Source organism: Suillus paluster (assembly GCF_016628075.1).
Source record: "Suillus paluster strain FC165 chromosome Unknown EDB91scaffold_67, whole genome shotgun sequence".
In the NCBI taxonomy this organism is placed as follows: Eukaryota; Fungi; Basidiomycota; class Agaricomycetes; order Boletales; family Suillaceae; genus Suillus; species Suillus paluster.
In genome coordinates, this window is record NW_024537627.1 from 153,165 (window position 1) to 170,895 (window position 17,731).

At 46.9% G+C, this 17,731-nt stretch overlaps 1 protein-coding gene across 1 annotated transcript; it reads right to left on the reverse strand.

The window, feature by feature from the left end:
• Positions 1–9,923: 9,923 nt before the first annotated feature.
• Positions 9,924–10,369, reverse strand: EDB91DRAFT_1059092 (uncharacterized protein; the record flags this gene model as incomplete). The annotated part of the gene is made up of 2 exons (XM_041314214.1): positions 9,924–10,184; positions 10,238–10,369. 2 exons carry the CDS (start codon positions 10,367–10,369, stop codon positions 9,924–9,926), a joined length of 393 nt encoding a protein of 130 aa, XP_041173285.1.
• Between the last annotated feature and the right edge of the window lie 7,362 nt (positions 10,370–17,731).

Here is a 17,731-nt window from a genome sequence, read left to right on the forward strand (position 1 = left end):
ACGTCTTCTGCTTGTGCGAAGGCAGCGGAAGTAGACGTGTGTATAGCATGAAATGATGTGACTTTATCCTTGACACTTGTACTTGATTTATACCCGAATGTTATTGTTTACACCCCAGGCAGCAGCCTGTTGAACGGTTTTGTATAATTACCCTTGAGTGAGGTCATGTATTGACAATTCCCGCAGCACACGCAACAATTCTTCGTTTTTTTTTGCAAATTAAATCACATCGATGACCGAGTGTGTCCCAGTCTGGCGAATGGGTAGAATCTGAGAGCGTGCTTACCTGTGTCGCCCAGGCATCAGTAAAACCTCGACTTAATCAGACTTTTTTGGACTTTTCGATGGATTTCACTTCTTTTCAAAAACGAGTGGCCTTTTTTCAATTGTTTTTTCTTAATTCACTGCCTGGTCCCAGCTTGAGTGTCAGCCTCTGTTTACATCTGTGGCTGTGGGCTGAGGGAACAAAATTTCCGACACCTCGGATTTATGTCTGATTACAAGCAAGGTACGTTTAGAGTCGTGTTACATATGTTGTCTCCCTCTGATTAGGGTCTGGCTAAAATCTCGTTTCCGCGGTGAATATTCTTGAATGCATTCGTCAAAAGTCCGTACGCACACTTCGCTTTTGTTCAAATATTCAAAGAGCTGTTGTGGCTTTGGGTGAAATGACTGATTTAGGATCTGTCAGAGTGTGTGATGGAAATGCGGACTGAAACCCCACCTTCAGTTGTAGGCATGACGGGTAAGGGTGTATGAAGATTATGGTATAAACGTCGTCGGGCTGTCATTTTTAAGTGGCACTAAAATATAGCAGTCGAGACAGCACGCAATTGCTAGGAAAACTCGTGTAATACTCTGGATTCATAACCAGTCTGGACCAGTACGTCTTGGGAAATTTGATACATAAGATTTTGTAAGCCCGGTGGCTTACCTGAGTTCCCATAATCAGCATAAATACTGTCCGAGATAATGAAACATGAGCTTTCATTATCACTGCCTTTTGGTGTAATGGTTAAGGGGCGACAATCTTGACTACTTACAGATTTGCATCTGCCAGTCTAGTTCGACATCCTCTGTTCTGAGTATACTTCATCCACTCCATTCTCCTCTTCCGTCTCGAATGGCTCCGCGTCTACGACATGCTATACAGAAATAAGCCACGCTAAAGCTTGAGGTGGAAAAATACACCATCTGACAGTGGAATAGAAGGGTTAGTGCTCGTTGTTTATGTTGAAAGATCACGTTCCATGTCAGCAGAGGACATGAGCTGATCAAAGGGACATGGGCACCGCATCAGGAGTGCTGCGTTGCAAGTCTCCCTGGCAGCCAGGTTGAAGGGGCTAAAGAGTTCAACAGACGACAGACATGCTAAGAGCGGGACATCGCTGTGGCACCATCCGCGTCGGTTTAGTAGCTCAAAAGACAAGATCATGCACTGGCTGAGTGCGGGACATTGCTGTGGCACCATCAGCATCGGTTTAGTAGCTCAATACATGAGATCACGCACCAACTGAGAGCGGGACATCACCGTGGCACCATCAGCATCGGGAAAACGGCTGAAAACATGAGATTATGCACTGGCTGAGGGCGGGGCATCATTAACTATTCAGCTGAATATTACCATTGAAGTTTCAAGATAACATACAGTTTGCTGGATGTGAAAATTGCAAATGAGGTGCATTTCCGTATCAATCGTGTCAATGGAGTCAATGTCAGAGGATCGAGTCCTCTGCTTTGCACTGCGAGGTACACGGGAGACCTGAAACCGTCGTTTGCATTTTTGACTTCCGGTTGTTAGACACCTTCAGGCCCCAGAAGAGAATGTACTCACCAATCAATCGAGCAACCAGCCTGCCATTCAAGCGAATACTCTATAGGCCTGAGACCAAGGACATTCTCAGCACGACAGAAATGACATTTGTAGAGAACTCTAGACTCGGATGATGTCATCAACTGTTCGATGATGATCCTCATGACAATTTTCATGCCTGCTTTGATGCTTGACCATCCATGGCTTGTCAGTTGGGTTACTTCAGTGCCCTTGTCAATGCATAAATCATACAATCCTTCTTCGAGGTAACACCTCTGAATTCGAGCTTCAATCAAATCACTTTCAAACAGAGCTTCATCTTATTCAGTTGCTAAAGAGAAATTGATGAGCAAGCTTCCCTAAGCCAAAGTTTGCGCTGGTGAGACGGACCTGAAATGAGGTGCAGAAGTTCACCGATATTGGATGTTCATTGCCTGTTGCGTCTACCAATGTTACACAGCCAAGCAGGACAGTTGCAGTTGGTCCCACAGAGGACTGTTCAATCCTCTGTAGAATTGCCAACACTTCCATTTGAGACGAGAACTAACCAAACGGAGCAATGAGTAAATGCAAACAATCTTGAGAGAGAACAACACAACCGAATACTCCGCCAGGTAACATTTGATTTCAATACCACCTGTGAACATCCCCACCCCCGGTCCGACCCCCTGTTTCCCCATCCGCTCCATTCCTCCTTCTCCAACAATGCACGAAGTGCATCTCAGCAGGATTAGCCCTGCTACCTCCGCCCGACCCCGTTCCACTCTTCCGACACTACCCCTATGTCCTCCGACCCCATACCCCTTCCATCCGACCCTACCTGGGGTTCTGCTCCTCCACCCTATCGGTCCGCCTGATCCTACTCCTACTCCCTCCGCTTTTCTGACCTGCACGGGGGTCCTTCAGTTCCGCTTGTATTCCCCCACCCAACTATTAGTCTGTCCAACCGCCTCACCGGTCCACTCCTAGACTAGGAACCACTCAACTGGTCCTATCCCCATTTAGTATCATAGTTCCGCTTTTCGGATCACCGGTAATTCCTATACCCTAGCGATTATTGATCTGTTGCGTACATACTGTTCTCCGAGCCTTATTCTTGTATGTCTCAGTCATCCTCTGGTAATCCTGTACACTCAGCACATAGCCTTCTGCTATGCTATGCTCATCACTTAGAGTATATAAACATATGTACATTTGTCTGTAGATACTCAGTCTGAATATTACCTTTTCTAAGCCCTGCTCTTCTGTTCTTTGACTTGGGCCTGATCCTAGTCAACTCCTGTTAGCCGGCCTAGGGGATTGACTCCCTAGGTCGGCCACCCTCCAATCCTCCGACCCTCCAACCCTCCATTCCCCCATTCCCCCATTCCCCCATTCCCTCATTCCCCCATTCCCCCATTCCTCCATCCCTCCACTCCTCCAACTTCCCGTGCATCAGAACTAGACCCCGCACTCTCGCATCTGTCCCCTCTGTTCTGCTCTGCTTTGGACTTTGTCCAAGCAGTTCCTTCTGCCCCGCTTCTACTGCTGGTTCCGACTGCAGTAGTCTCCCGCCTCCCTCCTGTCGGGCGGAACAACCCCCGCCTGACTTTCCCGCACTCACCTAGTAGTCTGTCGGTCCTCCTTCAGAGGACCCCCATTCCGATGTCCTGTCAGAACTCATAGAACTCGTGTCGGACTACATTCTGAAATTAGGGGCACATACTCGGGTAAGGGGCGCAGCGCATGAGCTGAAGCCAAGCCCCTCAGACTCCGCTTTACCCCTGAGCACAGTCTTAACATTCACCCGAATTAGGATAGGCTCTGCACATGCTGTCAGGAGTAGTTTATTAGTGGGACTCAGAGTAGTTTTTGGGACACTCGCTAAAGTTCGCTAAAGTTCGCTAGAGTCTTACAGAACTCCCATAGAGCTACAAGGATCAGCCACCAACACACTCGGCACACATTGGCATGATGGTGGACTTAGAAACGACACTTGTGTATTTGCGAGGCTTGCATGCACTACAAAGTTCGGAGGGTGTGTTTGATAGCAAATGGGTGTGTAGCAAAGAGGAATAGGGACAACATAGCTAATTTACTCCATACCTGAACCCACTAAATCAAAAGAAATGCCGAAAAAAAAGAAGTCTAGCAAAGTGATAAGGAGTCCTCAAATGAAAGGAGTGGGGAAGCACAAAGTGAAAGTGGGGAGGGGGTGGAGCATGCAAGGATGAGTAAGAAGAATGTCAAATTGAGGAGGCTGGGGGTTGAGCACCAGGGGAACACCCAAGCTGGAGGCGCTGGGTGTCATACTGCTGAGCAAGCTGAGCACCAGCAACATAGCTGCTGTACTTAGCGCCAGAAGAGGACTGACATACTGAGCGCCAGAAGAAGACTGAGCGCTGGGGGAGCAGGCTGAGCACTAGTGGTATGGCTGCTGCACTGAGCACTGGAAGAAGACTGAGTGCTGGGGGGAGCGGGCTGAGCACCAGCGACATGGCCACTGTACTGAGCGCTAGAAGAGGACTGAGTGCTGGGGGAGTGGGCTGAGCACCAGCGACATGGCCACTGTACTGAGTGCTAGAAGAGGACTGAACATTCCTTGAACTTGAATGAGTGCTCCCTGCTGGATGTACGAGTGAAAATAATTTTGATGCATGATCTGATCTGGGTTGTGATGAGGTGGTGTTGGGTGAAGTAGAGTCAAAGTGAGGGTACTGGGGGAAGGGTACTGAGCAGTTAAGCCCAGCTGAGATCCATGAAAAGATTGCACCGGCAGCCTGATAAGGCTGTGGGGTGATGATTAGGGCAAAGGGTGGTAAGGTGCTGGAGGTGCACACACCTTGTGTCCATATCCATCGACAGCTTCCTGAATTTGTAGTCGGCATTGCGTGTGAGGTGCCAGGGTGAGATCTGAGTCTTCAAGGACACCTACCATGGTCATCTGAGGGATGAAACAAAAGGTCTGGAACAACCTGGAAATTAAATCTCCGCCCTAATTTACATTGTAATCAGTTATATGTGCAGCAGGAGATAGGGGAATTGATCCCCCTCGACCTTCACCATGCCTTGTCTATCCAGGTGGACAGATATGTTGCATGAAATTGACCAGGCTGCACTCTCACTAGCTAGGGCTGCATATCAGCATGCCTTGGTACAAGATGATAAATCTATGGACTCCATCTCAAGCTCTTCAGATTTGGAATCAGATCTCAGCGACTCTTTCATGAACATTGTGATTACCCCTCCTTTGCCTCTTTCCCCATTCTTCTCCAATGACTCAAATAGTGACTTTTTGGACTCTGACTCATCTGGAGATGAAGCTGATCATCTTACTGCCTATTATGACCAGATTCGAGACTCCATTGAGGCTCTCTGGGATGCGGTAGAAAGAGCACGTGTACTCTACAGGCCTGATGAACCTCCCCTATGAGCCCCACAGCTGCACCTTCTTGTTCATTTTGAGGAACACCGTCCTCACTTATTTCGGCAAAAATTATGCGTCGACCCAGAAATCTTTGACAACATCCTGGATCTAATCTCTGACCATCCCATTTTTCACAACAACTCACACAACTCTCAGCTTCCCATTGCTATACAACTTCCTATTTTTCTTAACCGTGCTGGCCACTACGGTAACACCATATCTCTGGAGGATGTGGCTCAATGGGCGGGTGTTAGTGTTGGATCAGTTGTTAATTACACTAATCGTGTAATAGTTGCCCTGCTTGATCAGCATGATGCATTCATGGGCTTTCCTCCACCTGATTCACAGGATTTCCAGCTTGCTTAGGATTTTGTTGGAAAGACAGTTTGCCCTGAGTGGCAGAATGGGATTCTAGCTGTTGATGGGACAACAATTAATCTGTATGAAAACCTGGTTTTCATGGTGAGGTTTTTTATAATAGGAAATCAAGATATTCCCTTGGCTGTCAAGTAAGCTTTGTCTTTCTTTGTCTATGATTCAAAATTTTAATTTAATTCTAGGCAGCTATTATGCCTCACAATCTTCTTATAGTCAATTATTCTCTTGGTCACCCTGGAAGTGTCCATGATGCATATGCTTTCAGATCCACCTGTCTCTATTGAGAACACGACACCCTTCTTCCAGATAACCACTGGGTCTGGGCAGACAGTGCTTATCCAGTGGAGACATGGTGTATCCCCCCCTTCAAGAAGCCCCACAATGGAAGTCTGACAAAGAATCAGAGGTCATTTAATTATCACCTTTCTACAGTTTGTTTTTCCCCTTCCCCCCTCCCCCTCCCCCTCCCCCTCCCCACTCCAATTTTTAATGCAGTGTTTTCTAATTTTAAATTTATTTAGGTCCGTGTACGAGTTGAACACGCATTTGCTGCTCTGAAAGGGTGGTTTCAATCCCTTCGAGAGCTTCGACAGAATATTAATTCTGCAGATGACCTTCAACTGGCTATCTGTTGGATTCAATGCTGCCTCATACTCCATAACATGATTATTCGGTTTGAAGAATACCATGGGACAAAAAGTTCAACAAAATGGGCTTGTAAAGAGGCCAAGGGTTTTATGCAACAAGATGTTGAGGGTAATGGATCAGAGAACAATGGAGTGTATGTATGATGGCACTCCAGGTCAGGTTTGTCATGCAAGGTTGATGGATCTCTTATTTGACAGCCCCAACTCAAATGCAAGGCATAGACAAGGATAGGCAACTTAGGACTTACATAGAACCTTTCACACAATTTCATTCACAAGGCAAACATAGTTCATTAGCAATGGAGTCTATGAGAATATCAGCAGAAGACAACAAAGATGTAAAGGTAACACAGTATGAAACATATGTAGTAGCATGATAGTAGCATGATAGTCAGCATTGCGACAAGAACAATCATAACAATGAGATACAGCAGCAACTAGCAACCAGCAGCAAGCAACACGCACACCATTAAGACCCATCTACACCGCCAGCATTGGTAAGTTGACAGTACTTGATCTTAAGACGTAACATTGCTGCCTCCTCGTTGTGTGCTTCCTTCATTGCGTTGTGTGCACTGACCTCTGCTTCACGTAGACGGATCTTCATAGCCATCGCCTCCTGAGCACGCTGATGGACGGCAACAGCTTCCATGCACTCCTGCATGCGCTGTTCATGGAGGAACTGATGCTCCTTGGGACAACCTGTCTGACTGCATACTCTCAATTTCGTCATGAATCCCCTCAACTCGCTCTTGAAGTTCTGACTGCTGCTTCTTCACTTGCTTGCCTTTCTTGGATGATGATGCTTGTGATGTGGGCATTGTTGACACTGGCGCTGATGATGACGACGTGGGTGTGGACTGCCACGAAGAGCCTGCAGAAGTAGTACAGCCTCCAATAGGAAGAGGGGACTTGAGTGACCTGGTGCTTGTGCATCTCATTGGATTGGTCGGTCTGAAGGCAGAGCAACTGTCATATAACGAAGTCACCGCTTTGTCGGGATAACTAAAAAATTGCAGTGGGGGAGTGATAGGAGGTGACGGAGATGATGGAGGGAGCTGCCGTTTGGTTCTAGTAATTTTGGGCCTGGGTGGGCTGTCCAGGCTCACAGCAATCCCATTCTGCTCACTGTAATCCCATGTTGCGTGACTGTCCAATTCATAGCCGCCGAAGTCCATCCCCCCATCATCAAGATTGCTGCTGTCGTCGTCATCAAGAGATGGATCAATGATATTGGGGGGAGGCGCAAATTGAGAGTGGGGGGGCACACCGCAAGGGGGATGTGTACTCTGGGGGGATGGAGTGCCATAGTCAAACCGGGGGGGCTGATTGTTAAATTGAGGGGGCTGAGCACCAAACTGGGGGGGTTGAGGGTCATAGTAAAACTGAGGGGGAAGAGCACCAAACTGAAGGGGCTTACTGCTGGGGGGACACCTAAATTGATGGTGCTCAGTGTCATACTGCTGAGCAGGCTGAGCGCCAGCGACATAGCCGCCATACTGAGCACCAGAAGAAGACTGAGCGCTGGGGGGAGTGGGCTGAGCACCAGCGGCATGGCCACTGTACTGAGCGCCAGAAGATTGAGTGCTGGAGGGAGTGGGCTGAGCACCAGAAGAAGCCTGAGGACTGGGGGGAGCAGGCTGAGCACTAGTGACATGGCCGCCATACTGAGTACTGGAAGAAGACTGAGTGCTGGGGGGAGCGGGCTGAGCACCGGCAACATGACCACTGTACTGAGCACTAGAAGAGGACTGAGCATTCCTTGAACTTGAATGAGTGCTCCCTGCTGGATGTAGGAGTGAAAAGAATTTTGATGCATGATCTGATCCAGGTTGTGATGAGGTGACATTGAGTGATAATGCTGGGTTTGTCCCTCTGATGGAAGCAATGTCATCGTACCAGGGAAAATCGTCCAAGATTTGCACTTTGAATTTTATCAGCTAAATTGTTAAATAAGTATTTTATTTAAAATATGTTTTACGCAGGTAACAGCTCGTTGGGTGTGGTCCATGATGTTCGGGTCCTTTCGAGAGAGTCTCTGCAAGGCCTTGAGGTGCGCAGAACAACAACGAGGTGGTGGTCGAGTAGCAGGCATGTTTTTTGAAGTCTGCCATGATGCCGAGGTGTGCCACATGTCTCGTGTGTGTGTTGGTGGCTGATCCTTGCAGCTCTATTGGGGTTAGTAGAACTCTAGCGAACTTTAGCGAACTTTAGTGAGTGTCCCAAAAACTACTCTGAGTCCCACTATTATTCACATCTGTTGCAATGGTTGGAGTTCACAATTTGTAAAGATTACCACTTCAGGAGAGGATTTGAAAATAAAAATTATTAGTACTTTGTGCCACTTACTAGTATCAAATTTCTGTTTTTATGTTTTTAAACATGTCTCTTAGGTTTATAAAAGATATTGGAATACATAGGTTTGGATTAGGCAGTGAATTAAGAAAAAAAATTGAAAAAAGGCCACTCATTTTTGAAAAGAAGTGATGACCATCGAAAAGTCCAAAAAAGTCTGATTAAGTAAGTTTTACTGATGCACAAGGAAGGCCAGGGGAGTGCAAGTTTGAATTAACAACACCTTGGATTTATCAGAAAGTTAGATGTGCATGGTTGTGAAATGTTGGGAAACTTTGTGCATATCAGTCAATGAGCTTGGCCATTTTGCATTTTGTATAGAACCTTGTGGTATTCATTTTGCTGATTATGATCCTGTTTGAGTTGCATGTTGCAATTGTTTTGCCAACTTTGTTCCTCATCAATTTATCCCAATGCTGAGTAGGCAATAGCACGGGTAACCCATGGATATTCCATGCTGTACCCGCACCCATACCCGTGTGGAACTAGACCCGTGTTGTTGGGTATGGGTTTGGGTATGGGTCCACAGGTATTCAGGTGTACTATGGGTATGCACCCAAATTCAACTATACATGTAAACTGCTGGTAATAAGAACTACAATCAAATCAAATCCCATCCGTCGTCAAGCTCGTTCTCTTCACCAACTACCTCAGGCATCACAGCAACAGTCATAACATCTTGGTCTTTGACCAACCCTAAAAGACTCCATGAACCTAAGCAAAGTAATGCACGAATAGACTGGGCAGATAGGCAACTGCGGACATGAGATAACAAGAGGCGGCCATGGCTAAAAATTTGCTCTACATCGACTGACATTGCTACATATAACAACAAGTGAGATGAGTTGCCGACAGATGCGAGGCTGATAAAAAAACTCACCAGGAATTGACAGATAATCTAAGGCCATTCGGGAGAGTCGAGGATACATTGATTTCCATTTGGTCCACCAAGCTAAGACGTCTGCAACATATTCCGGATTTGTGCTGAGGTATGAATTGAGCTCGTCACAGAGCTCTGACCGCTTGGGTGCCGCTAACGCTGGAAGTTTGTCAAATATGTTATGAGCTTTTTGCTGAGGCTGGTTAAAAAATGGTGAGAAAACAGTAAAGTTAGACAAGACAATACATACCACTGATGTTTCCTGGACTTCGTCCTCATCCACAGCATCATACAAGTCAGCGTTGTTAGTAGTGGTTGTGTAAGAGTGCTCAAACTCCTCGTGAATGATACTCACTGAGGTGTGAATCCATTCAGCTCCCCATCCAGCCTCCTTGAAATATGATAGTTTGTGTCAAGGGTGCAGTACTGGAAGTGGTGTCAGCATCAGTGAAGCACACTTGTAAAGTAAGACAGAATGACAGAAAACTTACCCATCGCAATCCGATAAACCTCTGACCAGTCAGTCATACTATAGTAGTGGTTCAGTGTCTTCTTTGCCAGTCCGAGTGACGCTCGAATAGCTGGCTCATAAGTGCGCATGATAGAATCTGTTGTGAGTTTTCTGTCGATCATGTCCATTGCAGGGATGACGGTTGTGAGATTTGGCGTCGATCGAGAGAAAAAGAGTGTTGTGTCCTTGAGTATCTAGTATTATGTTCTGTTAGCGCTGAACTTCAATATGAGAATGGAGAGCTTACCTTTAGAACATCACACAATTGTTGTGCAAGCTCCCATTCCTTCTCACTCAGCTCATAGTCCCAAAGATCCATGTTCTTGTCAGCACAAATCATATTGATAGCTTCGTGATACTTAAGGGCAAAGGTGAGCATATCAAAAGTTGAGTTCCATCGGGTCACAACGTCATGTGGCATGATGCGCTGACTGAGTTTGCACTTCTTGAGAACATTGTACCATGCTGGAAGAAGTTTGGTTGTCAAGTGGATGATCTTGAAGGCTAGTTTACGGAGCTACAACAAAGGTGAGTACTTTGTTTTGTTACAAGCAGGAAACCGCTTTGTTAAGGTCGTGCTCAAGGGAAAGACTACTCAAAGGGCTTCGTCTTCAGCTCGTGCGCTGCACCCCTTACCTGAGTATGTGCCCTTAATTTCCGAGGGGCAGAGGGGAAGTCTGACGGAAGTCTGGGAAGTCCGGAGGTCAGACGTCAAGGGAGTTCAGCAGAACTCTGGAAGACTATGAGAGAACAGAGTAAGACTACTACGGACAAGTCCGGAGTAGAAATGGAACAGAGTGTAGACTACCCTAAGGTAGAGCTGGAGAATTAGTCCTAAGGTTTAACCCCTAAGACTCAGAGGTAGACAAGAGATGAGACTCAAGTCCAGAGATGCAGGAATGAGCAGAACTAAGATGATATTCGAACTGAGGAGTTCTGGAGTATTACAGGAGTTTATATACTGTAGGTATCACGTAAGTAAATCAGTCAGCAAAGTAAGGGCTATGTATGAAGCATGTGGCAAGTCTATTAGTAAGTGTAATGGATCAAAGCAGTGAAGTCAGAAATGAAGTAAGAATGGACAGATCAGTAAGCATAGCGGAAAAGGACATAACCAGTAACTGGAGCAATAGCTATTCTAAAAGGAGATAGGGGTGAGTCCGGAGATGAGAGCGGAGTGCCAGGTGAAATAACAGGATGGAGGAACAGACTTTAGTGGTGGGGTTCCGGAATTCCGGATCCGGAGGTATGGGATATGACACACTTCAACCTTTACAAGGACAAATTGTATAGGTCCAACACTATTTCGCACAGCCTGGCGTTCGCACACTGACAGTTGCTCCATCTCATCAACCCATCCCTCAATATTGTCATTCTCTTTGTCATCTCTCTCGTTTGGTCCCAATTCATCAATATCAATATCCTTTGCGAGATCTTGAAGTTGTTGTTCTGCTTCATCCATCATGGTGTCTGCTTTTGCTTTAGGTACGTCAAACTGTCGGATCAATGTTTTGGCAATGAGATTGACGATATGAAGGAAACATCATGTCCTATTCGTTTCTCCTGGGAAGTCCTCCAGTAGATCACTCAACTCATTGACCATTGTGTCATTGTTGAATGCGTTATCGCATATAATGCTCAGAATCTTTGTGAGTGTCAATTTTAATTCAACGCATTGATTGTATCACACATGCCTTGTCTGATATGCCAAAATCTTGCAGTATATTTGCAAATGCCTCTGCAAGGTTGATTCCACTATGGGACTTTGCCACTTCGACGACATCCAGTATCAAGCTGAAAGGTTGTCCGTCTTGCTCAAAGTAGACAGACACAGCAACAAATGCTTTGTGATTTGGAGATGTCCAGGTGTCAGTAGCAAAGTTGAGATTGCCCTCGTAATTCTATCAGGAGTGAGTTGTTTGTGTGGTGCACGCTGTCATTGACATACCTGCAGCATCCTAGCAATTCATTTGCATGTTCGTGCAAAAATGAGCTTGACGTCGTGTGACACTGTTGATGCTGATGGGATATAACACTCAGGCCGCCCTGTTTTCATCAATGACTGGAAGCCACAGTCTTCAACAATTTTAAATGGCCACACGCTCTCAGATACCCATTGCACTATTTTGGCTCGACTCTCGGTTTTGGTATGCTGTCTGTGTGAGTATGTTACCTTCCCCTTCCCCTTCCTTTCAAAAGCTGCTGTAATTGAACCTGTTGTACAGAGAGGTTCGATAATCAATTCTCGTGCCACTGTTGCGTTCTTGGCTTTATCGACAATCTTGACTGTCTCCATTCCCCAGCATTTTTTAGCGTGTTTCCGCATATTGCTTGTGGACTTTGTGTCTGCTTTATCAAGGAAACGACAAATTGATTGGTTGCACCCTTTTGCGCAGCGACTGAATGCATGGAATCTTTATCTGTTGATGTGGCCAATCACAGGAATGGGGTTGAAGAAGGAATGAATGGGAGCAGTCCAATCTTTGGTGAGTCTCACTAGATTTCATCACATCAGATTTTGACTATGGTTGCTTTTTACAGGATCATACCGAGTTCAGCTTCTGCATCTTCTGCATCTTCTTCAGCACTCGCATTGTTGGCGTAGTCTTGCAGAGCCTCACTGCCAGCTTGGCTCTCAGTTTCACTGCCATCAAGACCAACATGGATAATTGTGCTCCCAGCATGTAAGGCATTTTCTTCTTCACTCATGACAGAAGCACAACGTGATGAGGACCTTGCAGGAAGGCTAATATGACTTTGTGCAGGTAATGATGTCAACAATGTTGGGGAGCTATCTTTAGAAGGTGTTGTGAGCTTCTTGTGTGCCGTCTCCTCACTGGTGAGAGTGCTTCCAGTGGGTGGGTTGGTTTTTACCTTCTTCGGTTGTGTCTTTGTGCTATCTCTGAGTCCATTTGAAGTAGCTTTTCATTTCTTGGATGCTGTGGCTTCCAGTGCAGCTTTGGCTTTGACAGAGATCTTGGGTACTCATTTAGCAGTGTTAGATGTGTGCATGGTGACAGCGAGAGTTTGGTGAATTCAAGTTTTGCAAGTGGGCTCATAACTTATGTTGAGACCTTTCCCAATTGTACATTGGAGTTTGACATGTACAGTACCTCTGAACTTCATTTGCACTAGGCTATCAACAAAGGCACAGGTATGGCATGGGTCCAGGTTAGAGCATGGGTCAGGTAATCCTAACCCACACCCATACCTGCCAGTACCCTTACCTGTGACCCGTGCGGGTTACCCATACCTGTGCTTTTGCCTAGACGCAAGCGCTATTGCCACTTGGTTGTCGCAGAAGATGGGGGTAGGGAGTGGGGTTGGTTCATAGAACTCTCCAATGAGGAACTGAAGGTAAAGTACTTCTTTCGCGACACTTGTCAGGGCGATGTACTCAGCCTCTGCAGTAGACAACATGATGAGTGGCTGCTTCCGCACACTCCACACAACGGGACCGCCATTCAGCATGACAATATATCCAGACATCGAGTGTCTGTGAGGTTGCAATGCCAGTTGGCATTGACGAATGCCTCAATACCTCCATCTGTGGAACCAAGGGTAAGTTTGAAATCTGCAGTTCCCTTCAGGTAGCGCAACACACGCTTGGTGGCTTCCCAGTGGGTCCTACCAGGGTTGCCCATAAACTGCGACAGGGTGGCGACTGCAAATGCGATGTCAGGTCACGTGCTGGTGGCTGCGTACATGAGAGATCCAATGGCTCGTTGATATGGTATGTTTCACATTGCATCTAGCTGCGCTGCTGTACTGGGAGACTGATCAATAGATAGGATCGCACCTGGTTCCATTGGTGTTAATGTGCTCTTCGCATCCCCTAGGTAAAAACGGTCAACTATGATGTCCATGTAGGCCTTCTGGGATAGAGTCAAGGTGTGTGCTTCGCGGTCTCTCATTACCTTAAGTCCTAACAACCAGTTAAGCTCCCCTAGGTCCGATATCTCAAAGAATTCAAGCAGCTGCGCTTTAAAGCGCTTGATGTGGGTGATGTGGTTGGCAGTGATGGCCATATCATCGACAGATATGGTGATGACAATGTGTTTGTTCTTGGCACGTTTGAAGTAGACTGCCTGGTTGACCTTCGATCGCATAAAGCCCAGCTTCGTGAAAATGCCTGCTAACTCTTCTGCCCACTCGAAGCCTGCTTGCTTCAGCCCAGGTAAGCTTCTCAGCAACCTTAAGACCTTTCCTTGCTGCCCATCCTTCAGATAGCCAGGCGGTGCCCTCATGTAGATTTCCTCCTGGATGCTCGCATAGAGGTATGCACTTTTGATATCAACTTGATGTATCTCCCAGTCTCTCTGTGTGGCCATCGTCAAAACTGTGTGAATGGTGCTCATGTTGGTGGTTGGCGCGAACGTGTCGAAATAGTCGACACCATACTGCTGTCTCTGACCATTAGCAATTAAACGAGCCCAGAGTTTGAGTTTCTCCCTGTCAGGACCACACTTGGTAGCTAAAACAAAATGGCATGGGATTAGATTGGTGCTGTGAGGTGCATCTACTATCTCCCATGTCCCAAGCTTCTCAAGCTGGCTGATTTCATAATCCAGGGCTTCCTGCCACTCAACTCCATCTGGGCCATTCCAGGCTTGTTGCAAGGTTGGTTCTGGCTCTGCGGCTGCCAAAGCAATATGGATATGGGAGTCTTCATCTAGTAAGTCCAATTCAGATGCTTCTAGCAAGGATTTGATCATGACTGACACCATCTCTCCTTCCTGTAGTCTTGCATAGTACCCAGGAAGAGGTTCATTTTGCATGACATGTGGCGGTGGCAGTGGCATGATAGATCGCTTGGTGGTTGGCCTGGGTGGAGTAGAGGGTGGTTGAGGGATGGTCTGGATGCTCTCTGCGTTGCTGGGACTGGTGGTGACATCGCTCACAGCGGCGGAGCTGTTTGGCTCCCTCTTGTCCATGACATCCTCGCCCACTATGACTTCTGTCAGTGCAAACATGATGTTGCATTCCACGGAAATTTGTTGCTTGATCGGCCAATAGACCCTATATCCCTTGCTCTCAATGTCTACCCCCACAAATATAGCCTCTTCCACCCTCGCTTCCAACTTCTCTGCTTCCAGGAGATGTACATACACCTTTGTTCTGAATTCATGCACTTGTGCCAGGCTTGGCTTTGCATGTTGAATGATTTCATAGGGCGTAGTATCAGGGGTTGCACAGGAGGGGAGTCGGTTCTTCAACCAGGTTGTGTAACTAACCGCCTCGGCCCACAGGTACTTTGGCAAGTCTTTTGCAATTAGCATGGTGCGGGCGTGTTCTACCAGCATGCGATTGAGGTGTTCCGCCACACCGTTCTGCTGAGGTGAGTCGTGTACTGTTAGTTGACATTCAATACCCTGCTGACGCAGATAGTCATCAAATTCAGCACTAAGATATTCTCCCCCTCAATCTGAATGGAGTTTTGCCAGGTGCGTTCCTGGCGATTGACACGCCATCCATGCCTCATAGGCCTTGAATGCGGTGAGTGCCTCACTTTTGAGCTTCAAGAAGTGAAGCTTCGTCTGACGACTATAGTTGTCAGTGAAACTGATATAGTATAGGCACCCACCTAGACTTGCGGTTTGTGCTGGTCCCCAGAGATCCGTGTGAACTAACTCTCTGTATGTGAGCGTGTGTCTCGTACTTTCATCCGGGAATGGCTTTCGGGCTGACTTGGCTTTTACACAGACCTCACAAAAGCCTGGTTTGGAACTGGCATCGATTTTGATGCCCATGATCAGGCCCTTTTTCACCACGTCCATGACTGCAGTTTGGGACACATGTCCAAGGATGTGATGTGCCTCAGTAACAGTAAGCTTCGTCATCACAATGTTTGCGTGATGCTTCTGACAGCCCACTATGATCCTATATAGGCCCTCAACCTGAGGGATTTCAGCAATGATGTGACATTGTGGTCCCTTCAATAATATCTTGCACATACAGCCCTCAAACAGCACAGCTAGGCCACCTGCTGTGATCCGATTGGTGGAAATGAGGGTGAAGGCCATAGTGGGTGCATATAGTGCATTCTTGAGCGTTACCATGGTTCATTTATTACCCAGTGGGAGGTCGATCTTGACGTCACCTCAACCGATCACACTTAGAGTCGAACCATCAGCTGTATGCACGTCTTGGGGAGGAATGGTGACAAAGTTGTTAAACTTTGATCAATCTGGGCAGAAATGTGACATTGTGCCTGAATCCACAATTGCGCCTCTCTTCTCGATAGGTAAGCCCAGGTCTTTTGCTATGCTTGCTAAGTCTGACATGACAAAAGCATGTTGATCTTGGGGTTCGGCTTCAGCTGCGGAGTTAGCCACTTGCTTTTGTGTCTTTTCACCTCTCTTCTTCTGCTGGTTCGGACCTTGTCCTTCTTTTCCCCCTCTGGGTCTCCAACAGTCCATCTTGTAATGACCCTTTTGATTGCAGTTAAAACAGGTAACATCGGGGTTGGTCTTATTGGTGGAGGATGGTGAAGTTTGGCCTTTGCCTTTTGTCTCCTTGGCGGCGAGGGCTGTACTAGCTCCCTTCTTCCCAGGACGTTGTTTGGTGAGTTGTCTGTGCTCATACTCCTCAGTTATGATGGTGACTAGCTCATAGGAGGTGATGGGAGTTTTTGTGATCTTGAAGGTTGCTGTGATGGACAATAGGAGCGGGCAGTATGATTTGGGGAGGGAACCCAGGATTATTGCATGAAAATCTGCATCGGCAATCACGACGCCCATGACTGCAAGTAGTTCGTGGAGCCTCATGAGCTCGGCGAAGTGAGATCTGACGTCTCCTCCCTCATCACACTTCATCTCCTGCATCCGTTGACGTAAGTCTATCTGGACCAGCTCTGTCTTCCCCTCATGGATCTGACATATCTCTTCCCAGATTTTGGATGCATCCTTCAGCTTCTGGACATGCTGGCTCAAGAAGCAGAGGGGTCGGGGCTTGGCTTCAGCTCTTGCGCTGCGCCCTTAGCCGAGTACATGCCCTGAATTTGGAGCGGGTCCGATGTTGTCTGACGGTAGGACAAGTAGACCGCTTAGGTCCTCTTTGAGGGTCAGGAGATAAGAGCTACTAGTGTCAGGCCGACTAGGAGTGGAGCAGAGAAGGCGGAGGATAGTGCGGAGGGTGGATAGGAGCAGGGGGAATATTTTGATAGGGGCAGAGAAGCAAGGAGAAGACTTAGAGCACGGCTCTAAGTTGGAGCGGAGAGTCGGAGGCGACAACAAGTTGAGACTTGTGTCCAGAGGAGGCAAGGTCCTACTGAGAATTCTCACAAGTAGAAACTGCAAGAAGACAAGTAATATTAAGACTGGGGAAAAATATTTAAGTACAGGATATGTTATATACTTCTAAGTATGAGGCAGTGATCAGGATAACTATGTTGTAAAGCTATGTACCAAGGATATAATTTGTAAGTACTTACACAGGTGAAGACATAAGTCGGAGTGGATATCAATATGTACGCATCGGATCAGTGATCAAGCGGTAAGAGGAATTACTGGTGATCTGGAAGTAAGGGTCTATGTACCAAAGGGGAAAGTATATATCTAAAAGGAGAAAGAGGTTCCAGTTGAATGGAGACATTATAGAAGGGGACCGGTCAGGCGGTCAAGCAGAAGTGTAGGAGTGGAATGCGGACTGTGATTGGACGGAGTGGAGGATGGATGGAGCAGAGGTCATCGGAAAGCGGAGCAGATATTAATATTGGAGCAGTCGGATCAGGTATATGACA